General features: G+C 38.8%; 1 protein-coding gene across 1 annotated transcript in view; it reads left to right on the plus strand.

The window, feature by feature from the left end:
- Positions 1-21,809, plus strand: part of SYCP2L (synaptonemal complex protein 2 like) — a 112,661-nt gene extending 90,852 nt beyond the window's left edge. Inside the window, exons 23-29 of the mRNA XM_027604104.1 lie at positions 208-306; positions 1,308-1,414; positions 2,335-2,426; positions 4,897-4,996; positions 5,096-5,154; positions 13,556-13,618; positions 21,177-21,809. Of these exons, the coding sequence (XP_027459905.1) occupies positions 208-306; positions 1,308-1,414; positions 2,335-2,426; positions 4,897-4,996; positions 5,096-5,154; positions 13,556-13,580 (482 nt within the window). The 3' untranslated portion in view covers positions 13,581-13,618; positions 21,177-21,809. The remainder of the gene's footprint in view (positions 1-207; positions 307-1,307; positions 1,415-2,334; positions 2,427-4,896; positions 4,997-5,095; positions 5,155-13,555; positions 13,619-21,176) is intronic.
- The last annotated feature ends 324 nt before the right edge of the window (positions 21,810-22,133 follow it).

Here is a 22,133-nt window from a genome sequence, read left to right on the forward strand (position 1 = left end):
CATGTGTCCTCTTTCAGGCATTAGTAGACTAAGTGCTTTGATGCTTGTGCTGTTCTTAGCATGTCAACTGATAAGTAATTAGTAACAGCAAACAAGTTTTCCTTGCTGCTTATCAAAGTTAGGTATTAACTGGTGAAAAGAAGACAAGATAAAATCGGGACAAAAGGAACGTGTGTGTGGTTATTAATGTGCTGTGCTTACTTTCAGACATATCAGATGGCAGTTTTGCTAAGTCAAAACAGTCAAAATTGGAAGAAGGTGCTGCTCCAGAATCCCTCGCCTCAGTGACAGAAGAGACAGACTTAGGTAACATTATGTGCCCAGCCAGCCGTTCAAGCGAGAGTGTGACAAACTTGTCAGCACTGAATGTACCAGCATGCACTACAAAGGGGTTGCATTTCGAAGATCAAAGTTGCTGCAGAACCCTAATAACTAACCATTTTGTCCTTTCAAAGCCAAGTAAATTGTTGCACAAATTATAGATAAAAGCAAGTAAGCACCATATCCTTTCTAGCATTTTGATTTCTGCCTCTTCACTCTTCTTTATGGCAATTTTCAGGGCCTAAGGTTCTTAAATGTCTAGGTCTCTGCTTTAGTTGGTAGTTATTAACTAAGTTTTTATTAGAAATATCCACTCTATACAAAGGAGAATGATCCAAAATATCTGCATATGTGGGGTTGGCGATCTGCATAAGTGATGCCACTCTGTTCCAAAACAAAAGGCTCCAAGACGGCAAATTTGGAAGCTCAGAGATCCTAGAGGTTGGTGATTAAGAACCAGTTGGCCTGGGTTCCAATCCTGGCGCTGTTGGTGTGAGCTCGAACAAGTTATCTGATCCTTCTGTTCAATATGCACAACAGCGCCTACTTGACATGGTTTTTGTGTGGATTACACAAGTCAATACTTTCAAATCCCTTAGAATAGTGCCAGAGCCCTCATAAAACTCTGTTGCCCCTGTAGAAAAGTCCTACCTGTCATGTCCTCCTTAAAACCTCTTATGACACCTTCTTCATCCTGCTTCTTAGACATAATATCAGCTGCCACAGTTTAAAGTGCTGGGAAACTTTGGAGGAAATGAGCCCTTGCCAGAGACTGAGGTTTGACTGGAAGCAGCCGGAAGTGCCCACCACGAGGACTCTCGGTTCTAAGCTGGCCTTGTCAGCCAGAGTCAGGCCCCCTTGGGACGACTTTGGAGTATATCTATGCCTCCCGCCTGACTCTCCATTCTCCAGGCAGCTGATGGACTGAGCACATCTATTTTGAACCCTGTGTTAGTTTTACTTAATGTTCTATTTTTATTGTTCAGAAGGCATTTCCACTCCATCCCTAGCAGTTGTACCAGAGAATTCGAAGAGTTCTGCTGTTATCACAGCCCTCGAAAACTTCACTAGAGAACTGAAAAGAAAATCCGAGGTAATGGTCCACTAAAAATGAAGAGCTGGCTTGTCATGAGCTTAAAGTAACAAGTTCATGTTATTCATCAGTAGTGTTGTTATCCTTCATATGTGAAGGTGCTCCTGAGGCTTTAGGGGAGGTATATTTGCCTTAGCTATGGGTACTGATTGTGGTGCCTTTGTGAATTGTGGTTTGTATTGTAAGAAGTTGTTCCATGTCCATTTGCTACAGTGGGACCAGATGGACCTACATGGAAATCAGACTCATGGTTTGGTTTCATTGAGAGCAATTCTCAGACAACGGAAGTACCAGAAAGCAATGATTCGGTCATAACGATAGGCAAGGAGGGGGGGGGGGGGACCATGTGGATGAGAGAGGTGTCCAGGACAAAGATGGAGGTGGGCTTTGGGTAGATGGTCAGCTGAGTGGTGGCAAACCTGAGTACAGCTGGGCAGTGCATATGTAGGCTGTCCCAAAATCTTGTCTGCAGGATGAACTTTGGAAGCATTTCCGTTCTCTCCTTTTATGTCCTATTGTTTATAAATCCCCAAAGAGTTACTTATTAGCACATTTGAGAAAAGTATCTTACCCTGAAATATATTCATTTAACTAATTTGGAAAATCGCCAAAGTCTTATCATATTTTTTGCAATACCAATGTAAGCTAGTTTATAATGGAAATTTGTTCATAATATTTAATATGTGTTTTGATAGCATGAATATGTTTTCCTATTTTAGTGTATTGTTCTTTGTTGGTACTGAACCTGAGGTAATACATAGGAAGCGTGTAGCAGGGTGTCTTATCACAGTTGTTTAGCAGTAATGTTTGCTATGAATATAATGTGCTGGTAGCATCATTTTCACACAAAGCCTGAACTCCATTTAGGTAGTTATGGTTAATTCAAGTGTGATCATTTTGTTATTGTTGTTATGGTTTAGCTTAGGTACAAAGGGAGTCCACTTTATTCAGAAGATGCAAAGCAAGCACCAGATTGCTTAATCCAACTTTTAAACCAGATACATCAATGCAGGTAAGTGTTGGGTTTCGAAAAAAAGTCATAAAAGTGTCATCACTCATAAACATTTGTGTCATGCCCACTGTGCTAGGGTCATGAAGACCTGAAGCTTGAGCAGATGTGAGGTCTGATACACCACGTAACCTGTCTAGTTTCTAGTTCTTCATTCATAAGATGATGGGGTAAGGCCTTCCTTAAGCCTCTTCATGGTCTGCCATGGTATGATCCTAAAACACTATTTTAAAAAAATTTATAATCGAATTATGAAGACAGAGCCAGCATGGGTATATATGGAAAAATGCTGGGTAAGTGCTATGTGTCATGCATGTGCAGTGGAATATTATTCAGCCTAAAGAAGGAATGAAATTCTAACACATGCTACATCATGGATGAAACTCGAGGACGTTATGCAAAATGAAATAAGCCAGATACAAAAGGACAAGTTGTGCATGATTTCACTTATATGAGGTACTTAGAAGAGGCAAATTCCTAGAGAAGGAAAGCAGAATAGAGATTACTAGAGGCTGAGGGAGTGGGAAATAAGTTTGTGTTTAATCAGTATGGAGTTTCTGTTTGGACGACGGAAAAGTTCTAGAGACGGATGGTGGTATGGTTGCATGACATTGTGAATGTACTTAATGCCACTGAATCGTCCACTTAAAAATGGCTAAAAGGGTGAATGTTACATTATATATATTGCCACAATAAAGAGTGCTATGCACTTGTGTGCACACATGAACACGTATGCAAACACACTCAGATGACCATGAGATAGGAAGGATAGGAAAGGTGAATGGAGATAGGGTTCTGTGGTGATTAGAGTTAATCTAGAACCATTACAATGGAAGTGCTTTTGTAGTGGTTTTGGAAACAAAGGTTTGAATGGTATACAGAAGGTGTGTATAGAGATTGTTCCTTGTTGGGGAAAATGGCCTGTAGATGAAGGAGAGAAAGAAAACAATGGCAGGTTGGTTAGCTTGACTGAAGGAGGAAATTTCTTAGGGCAGAAAATATAATGTGAATAGGAATTATTTTTTTTTTCAAACTTTGATACATGCAATGTCATTTGATTCTCAAAACAAGCCCAAGAAGGACTTTGGACTTGTAGAACTTCCATTGTCTTGTAGGGGTTACGTATTCAGCCATTTTCATTCAACAAATGCACATTGAGCAGCACGAGGTGCCAGGCCCTGTGCTAAGTGCAGGAGAGCAGTGACAACAAGCTTTGGGAGCTTCTTGCCTTCATAGAACTTTCAGCCCTAATGGAGAAGACAGACAATAAACAAGCAAGCAAGCAGTTTATGTGGTGGTTGACACAGAATAGCAGATGTTGGAAACTTTAGAACTAACATGTAGAAGACAGAGTTTATTAGCCAATTTCCGCTTTCAGGACCAGCTTAAGGCAAGAGAGGAGGGGAGCAAGTGGAAGTTTGGAAGTGATGGGGAGCCATGATTGGTGGTATAATGGCTTCTAGGCCAGGTCTGGCCTCTGTGTCCTTTTCCCTAGAGTCATCTCTCCTTTGCTCTAAGTATGATGTTAAAATCCCAGCTTCCTCTGGACTTCTGTTGAAAGGATAAATCAAAGTTTTCATAGTTTCTGGGGAAGAGGATGGTCATGCAATGAGGGAAGGGAAGAAGAGAGAGATGTGCTCTTAAAACAAAAGTTGGCAAGGATGTGGAGAAAGGGGAACCCTCCTACACTGTTGGTGGGAATGCAAGCTGGTGCAGCCACTCTGGAAAACAGTATGGAGGTTCCTCAAAAAGTTGAAAATAGAGCTACCATACGATCCAGCAATTGCACTACTGGGTATTTATCCAAAGGATACAAACATAGTGATTCGAAGGGACACATGCACCCCAGTGTTTATAGCAGCAATGTCCACAATAGCCAAACTGTGGAAAGAGCCAAGATGTCCATTGACTGATGAATGGATAAAGAAGATGTCACACTCACACACACACGCACACACACACGAATATCAGTCATCAAAAAGAATGAAATCTTGCCATTTGCAGTGACATGGATGGAACTGGATGGTATTATGCTAAGCGAAATAAGTCAGTTGGAAGGAGACAAATACCATAGGATTTCACTCGTGTGGAATTTAAGAACAAAACAGATGAACATAGGGGAAGGGAAGGAAAAATAAGAACAGAGAAGGAGGAAAAGCATAAGAGACTTAACTCTAGGAAACAAACGGAGGGTTGCTTGAGGGGAGTTGGGTGGGGGGATGGGGTAACTGGGTGATGGGCATTCAGGAGGGCACTTGATATAATGAGCACTGGGTGTTATGTGCAGCTGATGAATCACTAAATTCTATCCCTGAAACTTATAATACAGTATATGTTAACCAACTTGAATTTAAGTTAAAAATAAAAAAATAAAAGTCCAGAGAAGAATAAGAAGTATTCTTATAAAAAGAGGATTGTCTCTTGTTACAGTCAAGCAGTTCCAATGAAATCTGTTGCTTTTTACATTTATCAGACTGAATAAACTAGAACAGTTTCACAGTTTTGTTCTTCAAGAGCTGAACAATCTTGAGAAGGACATTCAGGCTCTGAAATACCTTGAGAAGGATGTTCTGGTAAGTGACCCCCACTTTTGGAATATTCTTTGTGACTTAAGAGGATCTGTTCCAGAGTAGAGTAACTGTTAACTACTTAAAACTTTTGTTCAATTTTAGGAATTTTGGGAAAAACAGTCTGATGATTTGAAATCATTCTGTGATCTGCAAGTGCTGAGGTATTTTTTTCAAAGTATTCTTTCTAGAAGTATCTTAGTTGAAGGATAAGGGTAGTGCTTTAGCTATAGTATGAGTCATTGATGATGGTAAAACTGCATGTAAGTAGCTATGAAGCTGCATCTTTTCAAACCAATTACTTTTGTGGCACTCCCTGAGCAAAGATTGTATCTTAGGGTATCAATCTAGAAGTGTAAATTTTGAAAAGCGTAAACAGAATTATACAAATGTCAGTGTTTTTGATCCAAACTGTTTTATTTTTAAGCAATATTACAAAAAAATTAAAATGAGTACATTCTGAGAAAAATATTTAGATATATACTGAATTGTGGTCTTGTAGAATATATTCTATATTAAAAAATATATAGTGTATATAAAACAGCCAATGAGTTTATCCTGCTACACATTCCTTTCAGTGTGATTACTCAGTGTGCATTCTGAGGCTGTTGCTTCTTCTTTTTTTTTTTTTTTAAAGATTTTATTTATTTATTTGAGAGAGAGAGAGAATGAGAGATAGAAAGCACGAGAGGGAAGAGGGTCAGAGGGAGAAGCAGACTCCCTGCTGAGCAGGAAGCCCGATGTGGGACTCGATCCCGGGACTCCAGGATCATGACCTGAGCCGAAGGCAGTCGCTTAACCAACTGAGCCACCCAGGCGCCCGAGGCTATTGCTTCTATTCATGTAGAATACCATCTGATTCTCTGGAGTGTAGGGAGTGGGAAAATAGACTGTAGGGAGTGGGAAAACCTTCTGCCCTGGGAGAAATTCTAGTGTTTTTTGTTTTGTTTTGTTTGTTTCTGCTTGAACAATTAAAAAGAATCCTTGTAATGGCCTAAAGTTTTATCTACCAGTTCAGAATCAGCTTCTGTCACAGATATCTAAGTCCAGTAGTTTTAGGAAGGCCATTATTCTGATCACACCATACTTTTCAAATAACAAAAAGTTTAAAATTTGAATTATCCATCCTTTTGTTACTCCAGTTAACACAATTAATAATAATGAGAGTAGGTAAATAGATTTTCAAAACTCTTTCAACAGATGATTAAAGGAGATATCCTTTCATAACCTCTTCACTGAGCGCTCCTGGTTGGTTGTGAAGGGCTCTCAAACTTCTTGGAATCAGGACCTCTTAACACTTTCAAAATTTATTAAGGTTCCCCAAAGAGCTTTTGTTTCATGGGTTATATCTGTGAATATTTTCCATATTAAAAATTGAGACTGAGATTTAAATATATATTTATTGTAAAATAAAAGAAATATGCCAACAAATTGGACAATCTAGAAGAAATGGATTAATTCCTAAAAAAATTAAAATCTTCCAAGAGTGAATCAGCAAGAAATAGAAATACTGAACAGACCAGTTACTAGCAATGAAATTGAATCGTAGTAACAAACTTGAATTGGTAATTTAAAAACCCATACTCTGTTGATTACTACAGCTTTGTAATATAACTTGAAGTCTAGAATTGTGATGCCTCCAGTTTTGTTTTTCAAGATTGCTTAGGCTATTTAGGGTCTTTTGCAATTTCATAAAAATTTTAGGATGGTTTGTTCTAGTTCTGTGAAAAATGCTGCTGGTGTTTTGATAGGAATTGCATTAAATCTGTAGATTGCTTTGGGTGGTATAGATATTTTAACAATATTTGTTCTTCTAACCCATGAACATAGAATGTCTGTTTCTTTGTATCATCTTCAATTTCTTTCATCAGGGTTCTATAGTTTTCAGAGTACAGATCTTTCATTTCTTTAATTTATTTGTAGATATTTTATTATTTTGGGTGCAATTGTGAATGGATTATTTTCTTAATTTCTCTTTCTGCTTCTTCATTATTAGTGTATAGAAATGCAACGTATTTGTGTACATTAATTTTGTATCTCACAACTCTACTGAATTGATCAGTTTAGTAGTTTTTTGGTGGAGTCGTTAGGGTTTTCTATGTATAGTATCATGTCATCTGCAAATAGTAAAAGTTTCACTTCTTCCTTACCAATTTGAATGCCTTTTATTCTTGTCAGATTACTGTGGCTAGGACTTCCAGTACTATGTTAAATAACAGTGGTAAGAGTGGACATCCTTGTCTTGCTACTGATCTTAGGGAGAAAAACTTTCAGTTCTTCCCCATTGAGTATGATGTTAGCTGTGGGTTTTTCATGTAAGTCCTTTATTATGTTGAGGTATGGTCCCTTTAAACCTACTTTGTTTTTATCATGAATGGATGTTGTACTTTGTCAGATACTTTTTTTTTTGCATCTACTGAAATGTTCATATGGTTTGTATCCTTTCCCTTATTGATGTGATATATCACAAATATTGAACCACTGTTGTATCCCAGGAATAAATCACACTTGATCATGATGAATGCTTTTTAAAAATGTATTGCTGGATTATGTTTGCTAATATTTTGTTGAGGAATTTTGCATCTATGTTCATCAGAGAGAGAGTGGCCTGTAGTTCTCTTTTTTTGTTGTGTCTTTATATGGTTTTTGGAATCAGGGTAATGCACAATTATATGGTCAATTAATCTTTGACAAAGGAAGCAGGAATATGCAGTGAAAAAGACAGTGTCTTCAACAAATGGTGCTGGAAAAACTGGACAGCTACATACAAAAGAATGAAACCACTTTCTTATACCATACACAAAAGTAAACCGAAAATGGATTAAGGACCTAAATGTAAGACCTGAAACTGTAAAAATCCTAGAAAAGAGCACAGGCAGTAATTTCTTTGACATCAGTCATAACATCTTTCTAGATATGTTTCCTGAAACAAGGGAAACAAAATAAAAAAGCAAATATTAACTATTGGGACTTCATCAAGATAAAAAGCTTTTGCACAGTGAAGAAACAACCAACAAAACTAAGAGACAACCTACTGAATGGCAGACGAAATTTGCAAATGACATATCTGATAAAGGGTTAGTGTCCAAAATATATAAAGAACTTATACAACTCAACATCCAAAACAAATAATCCAGTTTAAAAAATGGGCAGAAGACACATGAACAGACATTCTTCCAAAGAGGACATACAGATGGCCAATAGATACATGAAAAGATGCTCAACATCACTCATCATTAGGGAAATGCAAATTAAAACTACAATGAGATATCACCTCACACCTGTCAGAATGACCAAAATCAAAAACAAGAAAAAACAAATATTGGTGAGGATGTGGAGAAATAGAAACCCTCTTGCACTGTTGGTGGGAATGCAAACTTGTGTAGCCACTGTGGAAGACAATATGGAGGTTCCTCAAAAACTTAAAAATAGAACTATCCTATGACCCAGTAATTGCAATACTGGGCGTCTGCCCAAAGAATACAAAAACAATGATTCAAAGGGATATATGCACCCCTACGTTTATTGCAACATTAATTACAATAGACACTTTATGGAAGCAACCTAAGTGTTCATCAATAGATGAATAAAGAATACGTGGTGTATGTATACAATAGATTATTATTCAACCATAAAAAAGAATGAAATCTTGCCATTACAACATGGATAAATCTAGAGGGTATACTGCTAAGCAAAATAAGGCAGTCAGAGAAAGACAAATACCATATGATTTTCCTCATGTGGAACTTAAGAAACAAATAAAGGGAAAAAACAAGAGACCAAAAAAAACGGACTCTTAACTCTAGAGAACAAACTGATAGCTACCAGAGGGGAGGTGGGTGGAGAGGATGTGTGAAACAGGTGAGGGGACTAAAAGTACACTTCTATTGGGGCACCTGGGTGGCTCAGTGGGTTAAGCATCCAACTCTTGATTTCAGCTCAGGTCATGATCTCAGGATCATGAGATTGAGCCCCGTATTGGGCTCCATGTTCAGCATGGAGTCTGCTTAAGATTCTCCCCCTCTCTCTCTCTGCTCCTACCCTTAGCTCACACAAAAACACTCTCTCTCAAAAAAAAAAAAAAAAATGCACTTATCTTGATAAACAAAGTAATGTATGTTGAATTGTTGAATCATTGTGTTGTAAACCTGAAATGAATATAACACTGTATGTTAAAACAACAACAATAAACAAAAGTCCAGGACCAGATGGATTTACAGGCGACTTCTAACATTTTAAAAAGATTTAATACCTCTTGCTCTCAAACTATTTCAAAAAATAGAAGAGAAAGGAAAGCTTCTGAATACATTCTACTAGACCAGCATTTCTGTGATATCAAAACCAAAGACATTACAAAAAAGGGAACTATAGGCTGATATCCCTGCATTCTGATGAATGCAGATGAAAAAAATCCTCAACAAGATATTAGTAAACTGCATTCAACAGAATGTTAAAAGGATCATTCCCCAAGATCAAGTGGGATTTATTCTGGGGGTTCAAGGATGGTTCCATATGCACAAATTAATCAACAGGATATACTACATTTATAAAATGAAGGATAAAAATCATCATCTCAGTAGATGCAGAAAAACCATTTGACAAAATTCAATTTCATTACTGATTAAAAACTCTCAAAAGTGGATTTAGAGGGAACATACCTCAACATAATAAAGGCCATATACGATAAACCCAGAGCTAACATCATAATGATAAAAAACTGAGAACGTTTTCTCTAAGATCAGGAAAAAGACAAGGGTGTCCACACTCACTGCTTTTATTCAACGTAGTTAATGGGAGTCTTACACAGTAATCAGAAGAAAAAGAAGTAAAAGGTACCCAAATTTGTAAGGAAAAAGTGGAATTGTCACCATTTGCTTAAGACATGATACTATATCCAGAAAATCCTAAAGATTCCACCAAAAAAACTATTAGAACCTATTAATTCAGTAAAGTTGCAGAATATAAAATTAATATACAGAAGTCTGTTACATTTATATACACTAATAATGAAGTAGTAGAAAGATAAATTAAGAAAACAATCTCATTTACAATTAAATCACAAAGAATTAAAACCTAGGAATAAACTTAACCAAGGAAGGAAAGACCTATACTCTGAAAACTATAAAATATTGTTGAAAAAAATTGAAGACAAAAACAAATGGAAAGATATACATGCTCATGAGTTGGAATAATTAGCATTGTTAAAATGTCCATACTACTCAAAATAACTTACAGATTCAATCAGAATACCAGCAACGTTTTTATAGAACTAGAACTAATAATCCTAAAATTTATATGGAAACAAAAACCCTGAATAGCAAAAGCAGTCTTGAGAAAAAACAAAGATGGAGGTATAACAATCCCAATTTCAAACTATACTACAAAACTGTGGTATTCAAAACAGTATGGTACTGACACAAAAATAGACACATAGATCAATGGAACAGAATAGAGCTCAGAAATCCATGCTGCTTTTGTCAATTATTTTGTCTGACAAAGAAGAATATACAATAGGGAAAAGACTATCTCTTCAATAAATAGTGTTGGGAAAACTAGAACACATTCTTATACCATCCATACAAATAAATTCAAAATGGATTAAAGACCTAAATAGAGACCTGAAACCATAAAACTCTTGGAAGAACACATAGGCAGTAATCTCCTGGGCATCACCCTATGTTTCCTCAGACAAGGGACATAAAAGCCAAAATAAACTATTCGGACTACACCAAAATGAAAAGGTTTTGCACAGCAAAAGAAACCATCAGCATAATGTTAGGCAGTCTACTGAATGGAAGAAGATATTTGCAAATGACATATCTGATAAGGGGTTAATATCCCCCAAAATATATGAAGAACTCTCACAACTCCACACCAAAAAACCAAATACTCCAATTAAAATATAGGCAGAGGGCCTGAATAGACATTTTTCCAAAGAAAACATCCAGATGGCCAACAGACACATGAAAAGATGTTCGACATCACTAATTATTAGAGAAATGCAATTCTAAATCCAATGAGATATCACTTTATACCTGTCAAAATGGATAGTATCACAAAGCAAGAAATAACAGGTGTTGGTGAGGATGCGGGGGCAAAAAAAGGAACCCTCATGTACTGTTGGTGGGAATCTAAATTGGTGCAACCACTGTGGAAAACCGTATGGAGGTTCCTCAAAATTAAAAATAGAACTACCATATGACCAGAAATTCTGCTACTGGGTATGTAATGAAAATGAAAACAAATTCAAAAGGATACACATAACCCTATGTTTATTGCAATATGATTTACAATAGCCAAGATATGGAAGCAGCCTGTGTCCATCAGCAGGTGAATGGATAAAGATGTGGGGTACACACACACACACACACCAGAATATTACTCGTCCATAAGAAGAATGAAATCTCCCCTTTGTGAGAACATGGATGGACCTAAAGGGTATTCTAAGAGAAATAAGCCAGACAGAGAAAGAAATACCATATGATTTCTCTTGTATGTGGAATCTGAAAAACAAAACGGGCGCCTGGGTGGCTCAGTCGGTTAAGCGTCTGCCTTCGGGTTGGGTCGTGATCCTGGGGTCCTGGGATCGAGCCCCGCACGGGGCTCCCTGCTCAGCGGGGAGCCTGCTTCTCCCTCTCCCACTCCCCCTGCTTGTGTTCCCTCTCTCACTGTCTCTCTCTCTGTCAAATAAATAAATAACATCTTTAAAAATAAATAAATAAATCCCAAAGACTCCTAAAGTATTGAGAAGAAACTGGTGGTTGTCAGAGGGTGGAGTTATAGGGGGATGGCCAAAATGTGTGAAGGGGAGTGGGAGGTACAGGCTTCCCATTATGGAATGAATAAGTCATAAGGATGAAAGGTAAAACATAGGAAATATAGTCTGTGGTATGTAATAGCGCTGTATGGTAACAGATGGTAGCTGCACAGTTGTGAGCCTAGAGTAATGCATAGAGTTGTTAATTCCACCATGTTGTACACCTGAAACTAATGTAACGTGTGTCAACTATACTTAAAAAAAAAATGTGAAAACAATTTAAAAATAGAATTTATGACACAAAGAAATAACTCAGGATAATTTCCAATAACTTACTTTATATATGTTATGTTAAATTAACATATGTGTATATATTTATAATATATTTATTGTTTGGAAGGGTGTTTTGGTGGTTTTTGTTTTACTGGTATGGGTTTGTTCTGGGTTCCCTCTCTAAAAAACTTGTCACCATATACGTAGGTTATAATTCAGATGATAATGAGTCTTTTGCACTCATGGCTGAACATATTAAAAAGACTGGTTTATGAAAAATAGAACGACTAATGAAAAAAATTTACATATTGATGTAAGTAGCAGATTTTTATGAAAAATAACCAGACTTTTCAAAACAAACATGTGAGAGGAGTAGCATTGTTTTGTTTTTGCAAATCTCTTAAATGTCAGGCTTCACAGAAGGTAGCTGCTTTGTCATATCTGCTTCTGAATTCAATCTGTTGTGATATCACACATCATGTAATGGAAAACTCCACTCTATTTTTGTGAGAGTAAGAATGAAAAAAGCAAATGAAGTCTTAGTATTACTTACCATTATTACCAAAATAGTTTTGGATTCACAGAACCTTTGGATGCTTAGGGGTCTCCAAGAAAAGGGGTCCCTTAAGGGTCCTAAAGGTTTACACATTGAGAACTGCTGATATAAATCCATGCTATATTAAGAATTAGGGCAGATTATACCCCTAGTCTTCTGAAACCTGGAGAATTATTTTGACCAACCTCCAGACTTTAGATAACTGTCTCTTTAGTTCATACAGATTACATTGTAGGATATTAATTACTCTTTGCTTTCATCTTCTTATAATAGGCCCCTTGTATGCATTTAGAATACCTCAAAGAACAAAAATTCCTCCAAAATATACATCTCTCTGGGTTTTGCCTTTGCTCTCCTCTCTTCCAGACACCTAAGGAAACCATGCTGTGGCTTGCAGAGGAGAGATGATGATGATGCTTTTAGCTCAAGCTGATTGCTTACTGGGTACCAGGCTGGAAGTATCTGTGAGACTTAGGTTAATGAGCTTGGTTGAGATCCAGTATCTGGATCTGGTTGGTACCCAGTGTCCTTTTGACATGTTTGCACATCAGTGATAGTTTTACATATTTTGCTAGAGAATGAGAAGGACATTTCTTGGACTGGACTATTTCAGTCCCTAGTGCAGTGCTACAAGGAGATAGGGATTCAATACATTTTTTATTTTATTTTATTTAAATCTATTTATCTAACCAACTGGGACATCAGGAAGTGATTCAATACTTTGAATGGTTCTCATGAAATACCTCTACCTATGTTGTAGGCTAGTAGCATTGACAGATATAGTACATGAAATAGAATCAAGTGAAAATATTAATTGCTTAGGTTGATATTCTGAGTTGGCCATTGACCCTCCTCAGGTAACATTTAGTAAGTCAATGATCTATGAAATAACTCTATGGTGTATATATGTACATATATGTATGTTCTTATTTTTAAATTGTTTAATGTAAATGTAATGAGACGGACCAATTTCTTCCAGGCTTAATCCAGATCAGCCTTCATGAGGAAAGCCAAAGCCCAGTGTTACTACTGCATTCCTGGGGTAGGTGCAAAGGTTTACTTTGATGGAATTGGGGTGGAGGAAGTAGGCACTAAGATACTCTAACATTTTGCCCATGTTCCACGAAGTTTTCTCCTCTTTCACAATATCTCCCATCCTAGAAATTATCCTTTTGGATCTGGTCTTTTCATTCAGTAAATATTTATAACTGAGTGCTTGCTCTGCAACAGTCACCATGCTAAACATAAAGATACAATGGTTAACACAGAGATCTGTTCCTGCCTCCATAATAAAAATAAATTCCTTGAAGGAAGACAGAAAAAGACAAGTGAAGAAATAAAATAATTAAAAGTTTACTAGTGCTGGGCGCCTGGGTGGCTCAGTTGTTTAGCGACTGCCTTCGGCTCAGGTCATGATCCTGGAGTCCCGGGATCGAGTCCCACGTTGGGCTCCCTGCTCAGCGGGGGGTCTGTTTCTCCCTCTGACCCTCTTCCCTCTCGTGCTCTCAGTCTCTCATTCTCTCTCTCTCAAATAAATAAATAAAATCTTTTTTTTAATAAATAAAATCTTAAAAAAAAAAACCAGTCCCTTACTTACCTGGACACACAGATGAACGGTATTTCCTATATTACTCCTGTAGCTGTGGCCATGTGACTGAGTACTAGCCTCGGAGTTTTGAGGAAATACTTAAAAAATAAATTTCCTGCCAACCCAGAAAACACCTCCACAAAGGTAGACAAGGAAAAAAAAGTTTACTAGTGGTTTGAGGGATACTGACAAGGGGTGCTTTGGCGGAGAGTCATGGTGTGAAGTATTGGCTTCAGATAGGGTGGTCATCAAAGGTCTCTCTGAGGAAGCGACATTTAAGATGGAGTTTCAAGCAGAGGAAGGAAGCAGACTTAGGAATGGTTTAAAGCAACAGGATTGGGGAGGGGAGAACATGACATGTTTGAAAAACTGAAAGTTCTTAGCTCAGAGTGGTATTTCAGAGGACAGTTACTTGAAGCTGGGACCATGACTGACTCTCAGGGAGGGAAAGGCCTCACTGAGCATATGAGGAGTTTGAATTTTATACTACAGGTGAAGGAAAATATGGGTGGGTTCTGAGCAAAGGCATTGGGGGTGAGGATAGTGTAATCTGATTCATATTTTAAGAAAATCATCCTAACGGCCATATTGAGAATTGACTGGAGAAGTGAGAAACAGAAGAAGGGAGCTGAACTGGATGGAAGGCTTTGGAGATGGTGAGAAATGGGGATACTCCAGGTACATTTGGGGGCCAGAATTAATCACTGACAGACGGAAGTGATGGGTGAAGGAAGGAGAAGTAAGGATGACTCCTGGGTTTCTGTTTTCTAGCAGTTGGATGGACGGTGCTGCCCAGTAGGGAGATAAGGGGAAGACCTGGGGTGGGAGGGATATGTTGGTCCAGCAGGAACTAGGGTTGATTTGTTAACATGGTAACTTTCAAATGTCTATGCATGTTCAAGTTTTTATGAGAACTTGAAGTAATGAACAATTTTCCAGGAAAATGTAATTTAATAAAGTGGACTCCTACATAGATGGGAGATATTCATAGAAGAAGTAGAGCGAGAGAGTTAATGAACTACCATGCAGATGTGTATGATTCAGGTTGTGTCACAGAGGAATTCTACTGGTCCTTTAGCAAAGGATAACTTCAGTGCTAGTGACTAAATGGGGACTAAAGGGTAACTTTAGTAGTCCAGCACATAGAAGAACGAAAATTCCCCAATTCTTCTGCTTCTTGCGTTATAATGCCAAAATTCAATGAGAATTGCACAGAGAACCATAGAACAATCTCATTCAAAATAACTAAGCCAAAATACGAAGTAAAATGTTGGCAAATATCATTTTGCAGCTTATTAAAGGAATAATATGTCATGATCAAGTGAGATTTATCCAAGCAATGCAAAGATGGTTTGATATTAGGGAATCCATTAATACACTAATTGCTAATCAATCTAGGGAGAAAAATAATTATGATTTTCTCCATATATTTCAAAAGGCATTGAAAAAATTCTACATCTGTGTTTAGATTTGCATAAACCCACATAAAATAGTCATAACTAGATATTCTGTAGTTTGATAAATCTCAGTCCAAAAGCCGCTCTTACACTTAATGGAGAAACTCTAAATGCATTATTACTAATTTCAGGACAAACCAATGAGGAGACTCAGTAAAAAAAAGTCAGTTCTCCCGGGGTGGAGAGCAGAGAAAGCAAGCTCTTTCCTGACTTTTCTAAGAGCACGAATCTCACTTGTGAGGGCATCTCATGACCTTATGTCATCCTGATTACTTCCCTGAAGCTCTACTTCCTACATCACATGGGTGCGGGGTGGGGGGTGGGCAGATTTCAGTAATTAAATGGGGTGGAGTGACACAAACATTCCGTCCACAAATAGTGTCAATGGATTGACCAGTGGAATCAAAAGTTGGGACAGTGAAGGAAGGGAGAGCAGGTGGCTTAGAAAGACCTGATAGGTGTGGTTAGAAAATGGGATGTTGAGAATCAAGGTTTTAGAAGTGGGAAGTCTGTGATGACAAAAATCTGAGAGTGCATAGCTGTGGTGGAATTGAAGAAAATGCTAGAGGCGGTGAGAAGGTGAAAGAACTGAGAAGCCAGAGCATGAAGATGGGTCCCTCATGATGGAGTTTCAGTTACCTACTAAGGCTGACAGTAACCAGGGCCAGGTGAACAGAGGGGCCAGGATGATGGATGATAATTCGGATGGCTGGCATAAACATCTGCAGAGAAGTGTCTGCAGGAGAGGGAGCAATTCCTGTGTTTGGTAGTTCAGAGCAAGGAGAATACCTGCCTCTCTACCTGCCCGGGATAACAGAGAAGGAAAAACTTTTAATTGACAGAGCGTACTGGGAAAGGTGGTACCCTCAGAAGTCGGCTGCCTTTTAGTTAAAAGGATGAGGCAGGGAGACCTTTTCTTTTAACAAGAGGCTGAGGATACTGGGAAGCAAGCTAGCGCCGGGGAGATATGTATAGGCGTCATCAGGTGAGAATGTGGGCGATAATTGTCACCTTTTAGCAGTTATTAAGGCAGGGATTTGAGACAGGATGGGGTTGATTCAGAGAGATTTTTAAAAATTTATTTGATTAAGAGAGACAGAGACAAAGCATGAGCAGGGGGGAGGAGGCAGAGGGAGAAGCAGGTTCCCCACTGATCAGGGAGCCCGATGCGGGGCTCAATCCCAGGACCCCGGGATCATGACCTGAGCCGAAGGCAGATGCTTAACGACTGAGCCACCGAGGCGCCCCTGATTTGGAGAGATTTTTAAAGGAAGAAGTTTGTGGGGCTGCTCGGCGGGAGGCCTGCTTCTCCCCCTCCCTCTCCCCCTGCTTGTGTTCCCTCTCTTGCTGTCTGTCAAATAAATAAATAAAACCTTAAAAAATTTTTTTTAAAAAGGAAGAAGTTTGTAGAATTATTACTGTGAGCCCTAATGCTTCCCTAGATGGTCCAGCAGCTTGTGCGGCTACCACTCCACAAGCTTTCTGACCTTGTTGTAAGTCCCACTGAGTAAATAAATATGGAATGTGTTGAACAACCACCAACTCTTCTGTTCTTAGATACGGTCACTGTAGAGACAGTACCCCTCTTGCTCAGTTGGGTTCTTTGAATATTTTGTTCATTCCCACAGTATTTAATAATGGGGCTTTTTATACAGCTATCAACTTGAAATTTTCTTCAACTTAGAGGTCTAAAGTTGATTCCCTAAGTAGACCATATCCAAATACATTTTCATAAGAATACAATTCCATGTATCTTATAGTGTTATTTAAAAACACATGTATTTTGTTTCATTTTAGTTGAAGTGGGTGATTTTTAAGAACTCCAGTGTCTAAAGCTGTGCTTTGTGATTTTTGACCTAGCAATTCCACTTCTAGGAAGTTATCTTAATGATTAAATTAGACTGTGCAAGGATATGTACAGTGGTGTGTATCACAAACAATTCTAATAAGGAGATGTTGGAAAATGCCTGAATGCCCAGCTAGAGCTTGGTTAAATAGATTGATAGATTTACATGATATGCCACATCGCCATTAAAAAGAATGATCAGGTTAGAATAATTAACTTGGGAAGACATTTAACTGAGTAAAAAGTAAAAGCTTGTTGCAAAGCATTGTATACTACATGATTCCATTTGTTTTAATTCCGACGATAAAGCTGGCTTGGGCCACACAGTGGTGCTTTAGTGGTCTGGCTTATTCATTTTGTTTTGCTCCCAGTGGAACCCCTGAGAACTGCAGAGTTGGAATAGAACAGAATATGTTTTAGATGTATATGTTCATTCACTTAAGAAACTGCTGAGTCTATGAAGTGCCAGGTACTGTCTTCGATGCCCATCGAAGACTAGAACGATACCCAAGAGGTCCTTGACCGCGTAGAGAGTACACTTTAGTAAGATAGACAGTGAAGGGTAAACAGATAAGAATTCATGACAGTGATACGTGGTAAGAAGGAAAAAAGTGTAATGACAGAGACTGATGGTGTGGAAGGAGAATCCAGTCAAACCTCTCTAAGGAAGTGACATTTGAGCTAAAACTTGAAGGGTGGGAGAGCAGGGAAGGGTATTTCAGAGGGAATGGCCAAGACCAATGTCCGAGGCCATAAACAGCTTGATATGTTCTAGGAGTTCAGTGAGGGCCAAACAACAGGAGTGAGGGCAGAGTAGTATAAGAGGAGGTTGGGGGGTGTGCTGTGCGTGGTGGGGGGGGTGGTGGTGGTGGTGACCTTATGGGCTGTGGAAGGATTTTCTTCCAGTGGCAGTGAACGTTGTCATAGTAAAGGATTACTTTGAAGGCCCTCTGCGTATGTGTTGGGGTGGGGGATTGGATGATGCGGGCAGTGTAGAGGGAGCTGGAAGGGTTGCTGATGAGTTGTGTAGTTGGAGGGTGAAGGGCAACTTCCAGGGTTGGGGTTTGAGCAACCTGGTGGAAATTGGTTTCACTTAAAGAGATAGGGAAAGGTCTGATTTAGCTGGTAGGGTGAAGGAGAGGTTGGGGATAGGTATTAAAAATTTAATTTGGAACGTATATTCGACGTGTGATTTCAGCATCTGAATGGAGTTGGCAAGGGGGTAACTGGATATTGGAGACTAAGGCTCATGGCAGAGGGCTGAGCATGAGACTGGCTGAGCTGACTTGGACACTGAGTATAGAGGGAAGTGCCAGGAGAAAGTCCTTGGGCTGTTCCAATGTGTTAAAGGAAGGTAAGGGAGATGAAGCCAGCAGAGGAGGAGGGGTTGGGCAATGAGATAGCAAGGAGGGTGGTGGTACAAGCGAGTTTGTGTGTATATACGTGCATATATACACAGTGAGAGTCTAGGTTCTAAAAGATATTCACCAAAATGCCAACTGTGGTTATTTCGGTATGGTGACATTTTAGGTGAATCTTCTTATCTTAGGCTACTTCTGTATTTTTAGAATTTAGTCTAAGATATGAATTACTTTTGTGGAATAAATTCAAATAGCATAACATTTATAAAGAGTTGTTTTTTTCCCCTTTCCCTAACCCTCCTTCTTATCTGTGATCCAGAGGTAACTACCTCTTTATAGTTTGGTTCGTATTCTTCCAGACACTTTGCCAGTGCTTAGAAGAATGTATACAGATGTCTGTGTAAGGATACATATGTATATTTTTAAGTAACACAAATATTATACTAAAATAGGCATATTTTCTCTGAGCAATAAAAGTAGGAATCCTTTCCAAGTCAATAATATAGATACACTTTTTTTTATTAACTGTAAAATATTCTAGTTTACGGACATGCTATAACGCATACATTGGATTCCCTATTGATGTACATCCAGGTTATTTTAAATTACTGTTACAAATAACTCTGTAGTGAATATCCTTTTACATATATCTTGAATCACTTATCAGGAAAAAATTACTATTTTTAAAAAAGATTTTATTTCAGAGAGCGAGAGCGCGCACATAGGAGCAGGGAGGGAGGGGCAGAGGGAGAGAGAGAAGCAGACTCCCCGCTGAGCCCCACCCATGTGGGGCCAGACCCCAGACCCCAGACCCCAGCTCCTAGATCGTGACCTGAGCTGAAGGCAGATGCTTAACTGACTGATCCACCCAGGCACGCCAGGAAAAAAATTACTATTTTGGGGAAAAAAAAATTGCAAATCTTCAAATCAAAATAGTACTAAAAGAGGATATAGAAAAAAGACTAATCTGGGTTAAGAATATTAGCATAATTCCCAGCCCTAATGGGGAATTGGATCACATGAGAATTAAATGTACATGTGACAGTTGGTCACATGTAACAGGAATCAGGCTCCAGCAGCTAAACCAAATTGGTGTTCTCTTTATCCCCTGTAAGCTGCAGCCCAGAGGGAAGGGGGTTATCTAGGGCTGGTGAGGCAATAGCATGAAGTGGCCATCAGAGACCAGGTTCTTTGAGCTTCTGCCTCAGCCATCCTTCATATGGCTTTGGGCTTTATAGTGATTGCTCTACTTCTGGAATCTCTTCTACACTCCAGGTAGGAAGCGGGGGATGGGTGAAAGGTAAAAGAGGTGTGCCAGCAGAATCTACCTTCACCTTCCTTTTTTCTAAATTAAGAAAACAGTTTTCATGGAAGCCCAAACCAACAGACATTTGTCTCCATCTTACTGACCCGAACTGGGTCACGTGGCCCTCCATGGTGGAAAAGGAATATGGGGAGAATTTAACTGTTAATGTCTTCTCAAAAAGTGGGGATCTGTAAATAAGAAAAGGAGAACAGATGTTGAATAGGTATCTAGGAATGTCTATCAAGCCTGAATCAAATTACATGTGCTGAACAGAAAAAAAAAAAAGACTTAAATCACACAGGTGATTCTGTGTGCCATTCTTTGGAATGAGCACGCACCCAAGTGTTTGCATCAGGATGGGAAAACCTATTCCCTCATTGATATCAGCTCTTATCTACCTCTTGTTTTATGAGGATCGAACTGGGCTCAGTCCCAGTCTGGTTGTTAACGTGCAGTTTTCATACAGCATGGCCCCAAAAGCCAGCCCAGCCACTGCCTCTGGTACTCCACCCAAGAAATAACTGGCTTTTCTCCAACAGTGGAGGAAAAAATATCCTGCTGTGTCTGACTATTAAGAGAGAGCAGGCACATCTTCAAAGCAGCACATTAAGTCCTTTTTTTTTTTTTTTTTTTTAAAGGTAGTCATTTATTTGAGAGAGAGCGCCTGCATGCATGCAGGGGGAAGAGCAGAGGGAGAGAGAGAATCCCAAGCAGACTCCCCACTGAGCCCAGAGCCCAATGCGGGGCTCGATCCCAGGACCCTGAGATCATGACCTGAGCCAAAATCAAGAACCAGCCACTTAACCCACTGAACCACCCAGGCGCCCATTTTTGAGGGTGATTTTGACTCTGGCCAGCTTTCACCCAGTGCACTGACTTCAGCTACTCCTGGCCACAGAAGATGCAACTTCACTGAATATCTGAGCTAGGGATGTAGCTGATAAAACATAGTGACATTCATGTTGGCTCACTGGGTTCTGAGGGACCAAGTGGGGGCTAGTTCAGGCTCAACTAACTACCGTTCTTTTTATTTTCTTTCCAGCAGTCTGAGCCACCTGAGGACGATAAAGCTGGCTTGGGCCACACAATGGTGCTTTAGTGCTCTGGCTTATTCATTTTGCTTCACTCCAAATGGAACCCTTGAGTTGGAATAGAATAGAATATGTTGGTAGTTTGCCATTGTGTTATTGTCCCTTTGTTCACAAAAGTTAACCTTCTGTATCAAAATTTGGTCAGAAAATAGGAAGTTCAGAATGTTTACCAACTTAGAGTGTTGCTTTTTTTTAATGATTTCAAAGTAATATTGATTTTTATTTGAGAAGGGTCCTCAAGTTTTGTGGGGGAAAGAAAATCTTAACACCTGTGTCCATGCTATTTGGTATATCTGAGGAAGAATTTAATTTGTGATAAAAAGAGTTCAGATGAAAAAGGCATATTTTGAAATAGTTACTATTTCACTTGATCCACAAATATTCTAGTTTATTCAGCACTTTCACAAAACCGCCAGCTTGAGCAGAAGAGATAGACTCACATGGTAATTACTAAATGCTCTAATAAAGTCTGAGTGCATGAAATTTGCATGTACAGTTGAGTGGATTTACTTTGGAAAAATAAAATCTAATTTGAGGCCATTTACAAAGTAACCGTTCACAAACTGGATAAGCACAAAGACTGCGGACTGAAAACAGTTTATTCATTGTATGGTATAACTTAGTAACGTAATGTATTTTATGTATTACATATTAAATCTGCCAAAACAAATGTTTACAACCCCAGTGTGTCATCTTTTTTATATAGGATTTTTTAACAAGCTGTGGTTTAGTATATTATTGCAAGCTTTACAGAGTGTAAGAGCACTTTTTCTTTTTTTTTTTAAAGATTTTATTTATTTATTTGACAGGTAGAGAGCACAAGTAGGCAGAGTGGCAGGCAGCGGGAGAGGGAGGAGCAGGCTCTCTGCTGAGCAGAGAGCCGGACATGGGGCTCGATCGCAGGACCC

Source organism: Zalophus californianus, chromosome 7 (assembly GCF_009762305.2).
Source record: "Zalophus californianus isolate mZalCal1 chromosome 7, mZalCal1.pri.v2, whole genome shotgun sequence".
NCBI classification, from domain to species: Eukaryota; Metazoa; Chordata; class Mammalia; order Carnivora; family Otariidae; genus Zalophus; species Zalophus californianus.